This window comes from Nelumbo lutea, chromosome 7 (genome assembly GCF_056320005.1).
Source record: "Nelumbo lutea isolate HS-2025 chromosome 7, American lotus-T2T, whole genome shotgun sequence".
Classification (NCBI taxonomy): domain Eukaryota; kingdom Viridiplantae; phylum Streptophyta; class Magnoliopsida; order Proteales; family Nelumbonaceae; genus Nelumbo; species Nelumbo lutea.
In genome coordinates this window covers 61,648,362-61,660,143 of record NC_142690.1, presented here as the reverse complement: position 1 = coordinate 61,660,143, position 11,782 = coordinate 61,648,362, and the positions used below count along the sequence as shown (strand labels likewise).

The 11,782-nt window shown below is 35.8% G+C and overlaps 1 protein-coding gene and 1 long non-coding RNA gene across 5 annotated transcripts; one reads left to right on the top strand and one right to left on the bottom strand.

The window, feature by feature from the left end:
* Window positions 1-1,811: 1,811 nt before the first annotated feature.
* On the bottom strand, window positions 1,812-5,149 carry LOC148846674 (large ribosomal subunit protein eL43z). The gene is made up of 5 exons (XM_088954835.1): window positions 5,038-5,149; window positions 3,345-3,384; window positions 3,154-3,242; window positions 2,139-2,221; window positions 1,812-2,035 (listed from the first exon to the last, which is right to left on the bottom strand). Exons 1-5 carry the CDS (start codon window positions 5,038-5,040, stop codon window positions 1,972-1,974), a joined length of 279 nt encoding a protein of 92 aa, XP_088810961.1. The 5' UTR covers window positions 5,041-5,149; the 3' UTR covers window positions 1,812-1,971.
* Window positions 5,150-6,028: 879 nt separating this feature from the next.
* LOC148846673 (uncharacterized) lies at window positions 6,029-10,696 on the top strand. Of its 4 annotated transcripts, none has more exons than XR_016101719.1 (5): window positions 6,029-6,420; window positions 7,590-8,907; window positions 8,997-9,336; window positions 9,437-9,908; window positions 9,993-10,696. It is a non-coding gene; the product is annotated as an uncharacterized LOC148846673 (long non-coding RNA). The 4 variants fall into 4 exon arrangements; XR_016101720.1 differs by having other exon boundaries at window positions 8,997-9,346; XR_016101718.1 differs by having other exon boundaries at window positions 8,997-9,819.
* Window positions 10,697-11,782: the final 1,086 nt, after the last annotated feature.

Here is an 11,782-nt window from a genome sequence, read left to right as displayed (position 1 = left end):
GACCTGATTATAATAAATGAAAAATAAATATTTATGTTTAATATATATTAAATATTTTACATATATATAATTTATTTAATACATTATACTTTATATATATATATATATATATATATATATATATATATATATATATATATATATATATATATATATATATATATCGGGTCGGGTCTGAATCGGTTTGACACTAGGTGGAACCAGTTCCGATACGATAGTAATCGGCACCCTATAACTAGAAATGGTCCAATCGGTTCCGGCCTGTCAGGTTGAACCCGACCCATTGACAGCCCTAACCTTGTCATTTGCATTTTGAAAATTTCAGTCATTTGAGACCCAAGTGATTTTAAGAAATCGGGATCAGTTTTACTGTTAACTTGATCAATCGATTTTGGACAATTTTCAACCTGTTCTGCTTTCTAGGGTATGACTGAATGGAACACATGCTTGGTGACGGTTCAATAGGTCCAACCGGCCAATCTGGTCCAGTTTCCTAAACATTGGTAAAGAGTAATTATATTAGCTAAATTTGGACCAAGTTAACCTTCTATAGGAGATCACACATTCGATACTTTATTATTGATAAAGAAACTATGGGATGTAGATTGGTGTTTATAATGAAGTACATGGCTAATAGTACTATAGAGAAGTAAGTATAAGGAACAAAGTGGACGTGGTGTTTCATGATTTTCAGTTCAGTTAATTGGCTTGGATATTTTAACGACTATCAATGGGCTTGGCATGTCAATATTTTCCTCTTTGGGTTGCAACAAATTACCAGTTATTTTTTTATTATTGTCTGGTCAATTTTTGCAGGGGTAGGTGTCGGCCTATGTAAGCCCGGATTCAGTGGATGCTCATGGCATCCACTTTTGCACAGCAAATCATAGAATTTTTTACTTATTCTCCTCACTGTTTGTTCTTCCTGTGATTGCAATCTGAGCATTTTATAAATAAAAATTGTCTAATTGAGTTATTTCCTTTGGCGCCCAAATCGAAAATCTGGGCATTTTGTTAGCGATTTGCAACTTCTATACACAAAAAATAGTTTATCCCATCTCTGATAGTTTGATTTTCTATTATTGCCTTGTTTTTCAATCCTGCCAATTCTATTCAATTCCCCATCAGCAAATAAATATACCGCCTTTTCCGTAGAGCACTTTGTGGGCGTATAATTAAAATCCCATATATTAATCGAGGCTTTTTCCTCCAGATAATCATCTTCTCTCTCTCTCTCTAAACTAACCCTCGTCAGAATTTAGGAAGATACGTGGTGTAGCGATGGAAGTTCTTTTAAAGGTCACACCATGCAAATTGTACTAGTAACCCTAATTCCTAATGAAAATATCTACACGTACATACAGAATACAGACTAGGAATTAGGGGCCGCAAATGATGACGGATCAGTAAACAATGTTTCACTTTCACAGGCAATTAATTTAGGGTAATTTAAATTCAGTCACCCTCTAAAAAGGCAATTAACCTAACACCTAGAATGGGCCTCGCAAACTGTAGCAAGAGTGAAAAAGATCGTCGTCATCAAAAGTAAATTATATTCATATTTATTCATTTGCATCCTAATAATCTCCACCCAAACCATACCATATCAATCGCCTGTCCTTGATTCCTGATACACCTCTCCTTCAAATACTATTGAGCCTTGGTCCGAACGTCATTCAAGCATCTCTCGAGTGCTTAATACTTGACCAGGCAGCTGGTAGAGCCGGTACATTCTTTGTGGAGAATTAAGCACTCGACAGAGCTATTGTTTTTATGTCAGAAAAATAATCAAGTGACAGGATTAAGTAATGTAAATAAGAAAACGCCTGAACACTGCATTTAGCATAATTCCAAAGCGAGACAAAAATCAACCTCTTCCAGTCATTAATTATCCAAGTTCATCGACAAAAGTCAAGAAAACTTGCTACTACAAACAAAATAGAGTTGCTGCAAGCCTGCAACAGCTACTCCTCATCCCTCTGTCTGTTCCCTCAAACGACGGATGGTGCTCCTCACTGTTACTGCACTGGCCGTGCTGGTAACAAGGAAAAAATAAACAAAAATGAGGTTAACATCTATGCCAAAGAAAAGTTTAATTGCAGGAAATTAGGGTATAGGCATCCAATAAGATAGCTTACTTCAGGGTATAAGCACCCCCGGCCTTCACTTTACCACAGTCCTTGCACCCCCAGATTCCTACTGCTTTTCTCTTCACAGCATACTAGATAAACCACCAAACACATTCACCATATAAATTTCACAATTTCAGAAGAAAATATACAGAACCAACATTGCACTATTATGAAAAAGGATCTGTAGCTCAATTTATAAACAGGTCAAGCGAAGGTAAATACAATAACACAATTTAGGTTTTCTCATCTATCGCATTAATTAAGAGTTCAGCTCCTCAACCATACAAGAAATGATTTAAATCCATTTTTTGATCATTCCCCCACCATATTTTTTACATGACTACAATGTCCAAAGTCATTTATGTGACATTTTAAAAGCTTGTGCTTGCCCAAATTGTGGCTTACAACCCTGTATGTATGACGCGAACTACATTTGCAGTTATGCCATATAAAATTGTGTGACTGAACACTCGAGCCTAGAATTGCCCCTAAAACTATATACATTCACAGCATACTAGATTCCTACTGCTTTTCTCTTCACAGCATACTAGATAAACCACCAAACACATTCACCATATAAATTTCACAATTTCAGAAGAAATATACAGAACCAACATTGCACTATTATGAAAAAGGATCTGTAGCTCAATTTATAAACAGGTCAAGCGAAGGTAAATACAATAACACAATTTAGGTTTTCTCATCTATCGCATTAATTAAGAGTTCAGCTCCTCAACCATACAAGAAATGATTTAAATCCATTTTTTGATCATTCCCCCACCATATTTTTTACATGACTACAATGTCCAAAGTCATTTATGTGACATTTTAAAAGCTTGTGCTTGCCCAAATTGTGGCTTACAACCCTGTATGTATGACGCGAACTACATTTGCAGTTATGCCATATAAAATTGTGTGACTGAACACTCGAGCCTAGAATTGCCCCTAAAACTATATACAGGATAGTGATCTGATGAGATAACGGTCAATAGACACATCTAAATGAGACACGAAGAAATACCTTGCCACAAAACTCACAAAAGTACTTGCTATGTTGGCTTACTTCCATTTTCTTAATTTGCTTTCTTAAACTGGCACCATATCTTGTGCCTGTTCCATGGGAATCAAATGCATCAGCCCGGCACAAAAATATAAAAAGCAGAAAACAATACAACGAAACTGAACAAATGAAAATTAAACAACTATACGTACCATATTTGCCAACAATTCCGGCCTTCTTAGTTCTCTTAGTCTGCAAAATGGAGAGAAGCAAGCAATAAATACTTGAAGTTTATAACTGCTAAAATATATAGCTATTCTAAGGCTTTACATTGGTCTCCATTTTTATCCTACGTTCAGAAGTTGGCCATAACAATCGAATTCGGATTAGCTGAATGCAGTGGCTGTTTGTCTGGCTGTGGAACCAATGATGAGGTTCCATGCCAGTAATAAATTTACGGACCCCACTGTGATAGGTGCAGGCCCCATGTACTTTATTACTGGTGTGGAACTTTATCATTGGTTCCACAGCCTGCTGAACAGCTATCACATTCAGCCAAACCTTGCTCATAACAATCAGATTGGTATATGAGAAAAGATAATGTACGAGTTCATGTACTAGCTAATTTAAAGATGGTCTCTAACATGTTAGGACTAGAAAGCAAGATATGATCAGATATTCAAGCACTATGTCATGTCAAAGCCATCTGGGTATCTCCTTATGCATTGATCATACTTCAAGCACACTAGAAAGAAGCAACATCAACGATTCCACATAACCCTTGTTTGTCATGTAAACTAGCATTACCAATTTTCCTATTACCCCTAATTATTAGTGCATCGTTAGATGTTTTGGCCTCCCTAGTCAATGTTAGATGAATAGTTCCTAAATATAAAATATCAACACAATCGCATATATAAGCCAAAATGAACTGCAACATGTAATAAAAGAATGATATATATATATATATAAAACACAACTTTTTGTTAGGAAAAAAATGCAGTCTTGCCAATTTAATGTTCCTATTTATCTATGGCATCTTAGAACCAGCACCGCATTGACTGGAAGGAAAAAGGTTATCCTCCACCATCTTCTTTTATTTTATTTTATTGAATTTTGATACATCACCATCTTCTTAATTATATGCCTTATTTCTATTTATATACAACCAACCAACCATGTACCATAACAAATGGAACATGGGATGACTCACAAAGTATAAGGTGTCCCCAAACATTCATTGATTTATGAATACAACTGATGTATTTAAATTCCAAGTATCTTACAAGTTCTGCAAGTATCTACTTCTATCTTTCACTCTTTACTAGTCTATCAAGATAAAAAGGGTCCTGCACCATACGCTGTATTCAAATTGGTAGGCAGTATTAAGTGCTTTCCGACCAAGAAAAAATTGAATCTACCAAACAGAAGCATAAAATGACAGGAAAAATCAACAGAAAGACATATCAAATCGATCATATGTGAAACCGCTCTAGCATCCCAACCAGAACCCAAACAATACCCCCCAAATCACAAACGAGCATGTAGAGCAGCATTTAGCTCACCATCTATGCATGACCATATAAATACTTAAAATTTGGCAAATGCATTACTATGAACCCTAAAAACAAAACCCCAACATCAAATTGACAAATGTATGAAAGATTAGCATTATATTTTCCATCCAAGAAAATATAAATCCTTAAAAACGCACGAATTATTCATCATTACAAACCCTAGAACGACAATTTAAGAATAATCAACCCTAAGCAAAAGTAAGAAATTTATCCGCAAAGCATGAATGAAAAATAGAACTAAAAGAGGCCCAGGTCGATCAGCTCTTCAGGGAAACAAAGATTGAGAATGAATCAAACAAAGAAAGAAGAGAATGAGACGAGATTGTACCATGTTGGCGGAACTCAGCTGACGAAGAGCAGAATGCCGTATGAGCAAATGCGACTATGTGAGAAGCTCAAAACCCTAAAGAAGAGAACTTATATATGACCTCAAGAGTCTCCGGCGTTTATTTACGAAAATGGCCTTAGGATATATTATGTTTTACTAGTTTCTTTTCTTTTTTCTTTCTTTCTTTTTTTTTGTTAAATATTTAATGCTCAATTTGAAAAAACTATAAATACATACAAAATAAAAGATTTTTACTCCTTTCAATCTAAACCTAAAGTAACCCTACATTAAACTTTTAATTACACAAAAACATTGTCCACAAAAAGATTAAGGGTCTATTTAGTTCATGGACAAGATTGTAAATAGAACCAAAATTGGAACTCCGAAGAATCAAAACTGAAATCACTTATTCTTAATGCTTGTTTGGTTTAATAAGGAATTAGAATTGGATTCCAATTTTTAGTTGTTTGATTTTTGTTTTGTATTAATTCATTTATTATTTTATTATTATTTTATGAATATATAATCATTATTTTATCAGTACTTTGTTATTATTATTTTATTAGTATTTAATAACTCAGTATTTATTATTAATTATGAATATTTTATTATTAGTTTATTAGTTTATATCATTTTTAGTTATTATTGAATAATTAAATTCTATTATTACTTTAATTATATTAATATTTTATTTCTACTTAGCTATTATTATTGTTTATTAAATAATATTTTTATTATTTTGTTATTATTATTTTATTAGTAGCTAAAATTAATATCTTAGTATTTATCATTAATTTATTAATATATTGTTATATTATTATTACTTCAATAATATTTTATTATTAGTTTATTAGTGTACCATTACCGTTTTTGACAATTCACTAAGTATACCCCTAACTGTTAAATATGGACGAAAAAGGTAAAATGCCCATTATACCCTTATACAAAATTACATTTTTTACCCTGTTTTTAAATTAACTCAATCCCTCTCAAACACTCGCCCAATCTGTCGAAGGGAAGAGAAGAGAGGAGCACCATCCATTGACAGCTCGACGCTACCATCGTCATTGCCATCTCCACCGACGAAGGTCGCTGCAAATACCGAATGATAGAGGTCTAATGCGCGAAAGTCCGACGGAGGTCGACAGTGGGTTTTTTTTTTCTTAACACCCCTTTTTGTTTGTTTAGCGTTAATAAACCCTAAACAAAATGGAGGTGAGTTTTTTTTTTGTTTTTTTTTTTGTTTTTTACTAAAGGAATATGTAGTGTCTGATTAGAATAGAGTGTTATTTTTTCACTTTTGCAGGGTTATTTTTTTTCGCTTTGTAGTGAGTTCTACAGACGAACTGAGTGTGCTCTTTATTGAAACTTGTAGTTTTTGAGGTATGTACAAATGCCTTGTATGTGGTAGGGGACCATCTCTTTGTGATTTGTGTGTGTAGGGAACCATACTTTGAGATTCGTGGCCTATGGCCGCATTCATGTCAATTCTTAGACCGAGCCAAATGGTGGTTTTGGGACCTATGTGTTTGCTACATTGCAAACATTGGATCCACATATGACTACTTCAAAAGCAAAGGGTTGTGTTGCCAATACAACCCCATGTGTTTGACTAAATGCTTGAACCACCTAGAAAGGGTTGTATTTTCAATACACCCAATGTGTTCGACTAAATGCCTGAACCGCCTAGAAAGGGTTGTGTTGCCAATACAACCCCATGTGTTCGACTAAATGCCTGAACCCCCTAGAAAGGGTTGTGTTGCCAATGAAATGAGGTCAAGCTATCCTCCATCATTAGAAGGCTACAGGGCTCCAAATTTGACAAGATGTTGTTCTAGCCTCTAGAGACACCACTTGCAATTCGGTGCATATAGAAGCATAGTATGCTGACAAAAAATAACAAAGGAAAAGAATTGTTAATATATTAGTCTACTATCCAAGCATTAAAAAATGCAGAGAATAAAGCAGCAATGAAAAAACTACACAATCAAACATAAGGTCCATAACTAATAGGAATTATCATTCTTGGAATTTTAGGAGTCCATCCATAAGAGCAGGGCCAAGCAATTAGAACATATAAATACCAAAAACTTTGGTTTATATATCTTGTGTGCACCTTGTGTATGTGATGTTCATTACTACATTCATATCTCCTGATGACTTTTTTGGTAAATATCTCTAGCTAACACAATGATGGTATTTCTTTTATCCAATTTAAGGTTGATATTTTGTATCTATAATTTGCTTTTCGAGTACAAAAACATCAATTATCAGGAAATAAGCCAAAGAGCATAGACTTGATCTAACATGGTATTGTTGATGGTCATTAAGAGAAAAAAATAGATATGAATTAATTAAAAAAATGATAAATTGACAAGTAGACAAAGAGCATGAGACAACTATCAGATTTGTAATTGGTTAACAATGTTCCCATCAACAGTAGCAACAACATTTTCCAAGCTATCAGATTTGAAATGTTCTATGTGATGTGAATGCTTTTATCTTTCCTTTTCATTGGCTAAAGTCTTGTTTCCATCATGTTTGAATGGAAGGAGGGAGATATATGTTCGTTGTCAACCATGGTGGCCAATGGAAGACAATTAATGGGAAACTGTCATATGTCGATGGTAACGTGAGATATGTGGATAACATTGAATAGTGACATGATTTGCTACCTAGACATCATGGACGACTTTTGCAGTTTGTGTCAGATACCTCCTAGCAATACGGTAACCATTAACTACAAGGTACCTAATCATGAACTAGAGGAGCAATTGGGTTTGTTGGGAAGTGAGAGTGACATGTTGTAGATGCTTGTTGTGCATGATTATATGCATGAGAGAATCTTATATGTCACTACTACGGATGCTAAATGTGTATCAGTTGATGACACGTGTGTTGAAAGAAGTGGACAAAGCGGTGACCATGGAAAATGGTAATTGTTGCATTATTTAATATGTATCCGGTGATGATGCATTTGAGCATGAGTGTGGTTATGGAATGGTGTGATGATGGTGAATTTGATAAATATCAGAATTGTGGAGATGGGCTAGGTGGTGATGATGATTGGTTGGAAGGTGGTGTTGGTGACTCTGATACAGAACAACTGAGTGGTTTTGGTGTACCATCAACCGGCCATGATGGTGTTGGTGTATCATCAGTTAGGGATACATTTGATTTGTCGGATTATGAGTCATTGAGTGATAATGACAGTCCAAAGAGAAGGAGATACAGTTGATTTGTCGAATTATCAAGACACTCCGTGACAGACATACTTGTTTGAGGGTGACAACAAATATAGAAGCTACCAACACATGACTATCCACAAAGATTGAGGGGCTGTTAAGGGTTGACCCCATCTTGTCAGTACATGTACCCACTATTGAAATCAGGTGGTTGTATGGAATAGAAGTTTCATGGAGGAGGACACATAGAGCCCGCCTAAAGGCAATCGATAGGATTAGAGGGTCTCTGGCCGAATCATACTCTTTGTTGCCTAAGTACTGCACAACTTTATTGGCAAGTAACCCTGGGTCTATTGTCAAACTGCATACTCCGCTAGCCATAGTAGATGACACATATGGCACATTCAATAGAGTGTTCATCTGCCTTACAGCTTGCAAGAATGGCTTCTTGGAGGGATGTAGAAAAATTGTTGGGTTGGATGGTTGTCACACTAATACTAGTGCAATTGGAAGGATAATTCTATTGACTATAGGCCTAAATGGAAATAATGGCATATACCCCATTGTATATTTTGTTGTGGAAGCCGAGAACAAAGAAAGTTGGTTGTGGTTCTTGAATGAGCTTCGGGATGCATTGTGTATTGATGACCCACACAAAAGGACTTTTATGTCAGATAGGCAGAAGGTATGTGTGTTATATTTTGAATTTATTCTTTTCTTTGATTTATTATGTATACAACTATTATCTTTGAGTTCATTTTTTCTTTATGTCAGATAGGCAGAAGGCAACTCATACACCCAAATTGACTTCACTCACTATATGGAAGTTGTAAAGAGCTGTTCTAAAGAAGCATATGATTGGCTATGTAATATCCTCCCTGCAACATGGTCTAGACCCAATTGTTAAATCGGATGACATCACAAACAATTGGACTGAGTCATTCAATTCTTTGATTGGGGAGTCCAGGTCTATGCCAATCATAAAAATGCTAGAAGATGTAAGAAAGAGGCTGATGCAAAAACTATTTGAGAGACATGAGGCTGCCAACGCACAAGCATCTATGCTAATGCCAAGGGTGGAATCAATCATCAGTAGAAGGAGGAGAGAGGCCAAGTGATTATTGGTTAAAAAGCATATTAATTTATATAGATTTTATCTTTTTCATTAGTTGAATCAATTGTACATTGCTCACTCATGTTAACTACACTTGTAGGTCGGCTAGGGTTTTCAGGTCTAGACATTATGAGTACCAAATAAGAGGGAATGGTTTGGTTGATAATGTGACTAAGATGGATGCTAAGACCTACACTTGTAGAGTATGGGACATCAATGGCATCCCGTGCTGTCATGCACTTGCAGTTTTAACATACACTCGGGGTACAATGGAGGAGTTGTGTGATATGGCCTTTCACAAGTCCACATATTGAAGAGTGTATAGCCACCTTATACATGCACTACCTGGGCAAAAGTATTGGGCACTAGTTGACCACCACCCAATCAAACCTCCAGCAGTGAGGAGAAGGCCAGGTCAACCTCCAATTAGTAGGAGAAGAGAAGAAGATGAGGCAAGCTCATCCCACCATGGCCTATTGGAATGTGAGTCAATAAGAAGCTCTATTTGTGGTGGAATTGGGCACAATAGAAGGAATTCTCGTGCTCCTCCTCCCAGTGGCAACAATACTAATGTACATGTGTCATTGTTTAAAAATTTGAACACACTAATAGTTATAATTTTCACTTGAATAATAATATTTAACTATCCCTTGTAGGTTGATGTGCTTGCTCCAGGACAAGCTCAAACCAACCGGATGGTTAGAAGGAAACTCTCGTATATCATGAGGGGGGGGGGGGGTTTAAGTACCCACCTAGTGCATGGCACCATGGGGATGGCTTCTTCATCTATAGCAACACCTGTTCCACCAACCTCTGAGGTTAGATCCTCTACAAGAAGAGCATCTGGTGTTACAAGAGGGAGATCATCTAGTGTTCCGAGGAGGGGTGGCATCAATAGTGGAGTGTTTCAACATTCACATATTGGCCAATCAAGCAGTCAGGTAACATTGCTAATGTTGTAGATTGTTATAGTATCTTCTAGCTCTATCCAATTTCATTTCGATACTATAACATATGGACTTAGCTTTATCATTAAATTTTCGTAGTTGAAGGTCGGAGCAGCCAAGAATTGAGATACTCACAACCATATTAAGTGATATTTAATATCATTGAATAGACTGTTATGCGTTTTTGTCTCAGGACATATATGATGGAACTAACTTCTAGAAAGGTTTCTAGACAGTGATATATATGATGGAACTGATATATTTTTGTTCAACTAACTTCATTCTTGTTCTTTTTTTTTTGTTCAACTATCTCATTGGAATGAAATATTGAACCAAAAAATTGGGTGTAACAGACGATGGCATGTGGTGAAGCCCTTTATTTGATGTTCTATCTAGAAATATTGAACCAAAAATTTGTTTTTTTCTTCATTTATTAGTCATAATCATAGATGTGTGACCCAATTTTTGGGCGGGTGATGAAACTCAATTTGCAGAGATAATTGTTTTCTTGCTTATATAGTGATGAGGTTTCTTCTTCAGGGACATCTATTTTCTTAGCAGGTGATGAAGCTTCCTTTTTGGGGCCATCTATTTTTTTGGCAGGTGATGAATCTGAGATATCCAGTTTTTAAGTTGGGTAACTCAGTTTTCTATTACAAAGCTTTATTGGGTAACCGAAAAGGCATAGATCACACATTTTTAGTCATCTTTGTAATAGAAGTTTTAGGTTTATTGGGTAACTCAGTTGGGTAGATCATTTGCTACTTCACTGTTCACCTTCTCGGGGTCTATGCACCAATTTTTTCACAGTAATGCTTTATGGGGAAGGACTGTTCTAGCTAAATATGGTGCAGGTGATTCAATATGGGAGCCAACTGAGACAAGAATGTCTTATGAGATTGCTCAAAGCAAAGACTGCTTGGTGGCTGAGGTAGGGGATACAATAGTTTGGTGTCTGATGTTTAGAAGGAATCTAAATGATTGAGAGGTTGGACAGTAGATGAAGATGATGCAGCAATTGTCTAGCATAACTCTTGGCTTCATGAATAGGGATAAGAGAATTTGGAAGTGGGATAAAGCAGGAATTTTCAGTGACACTACAAAAAATACTAATGTCGCCAAAACCACTACAAACATCGTAGAAACTTTCTCGCGACGTTTGCGCAATCATCGCACCTATAAAAGTTTGGAAAAGTTTCCACGACGTTTGTAGCGATTTTCGGTGACGTATGCAAATGTCATTGAAATCAGTCTTTAGTGACATTAAATAGCAATTTTCAGTGACGTTTGCAAACGTCACGAGAAGAATACACTTTTGGCGACATTTGTAAACGTCATCAAAGTCCACATTTAGCGACATTTATAAATGTCGCCACATATTAATAACTTTTGACGACAATTGTAAACGTCGCCAAAAGCCATCAAAAATTTTCCCTTGACTACCTTTTGGTGACAAACATCACCAAAAGTTGAGTGTTTCTTTTTTCATATTTTCCTCA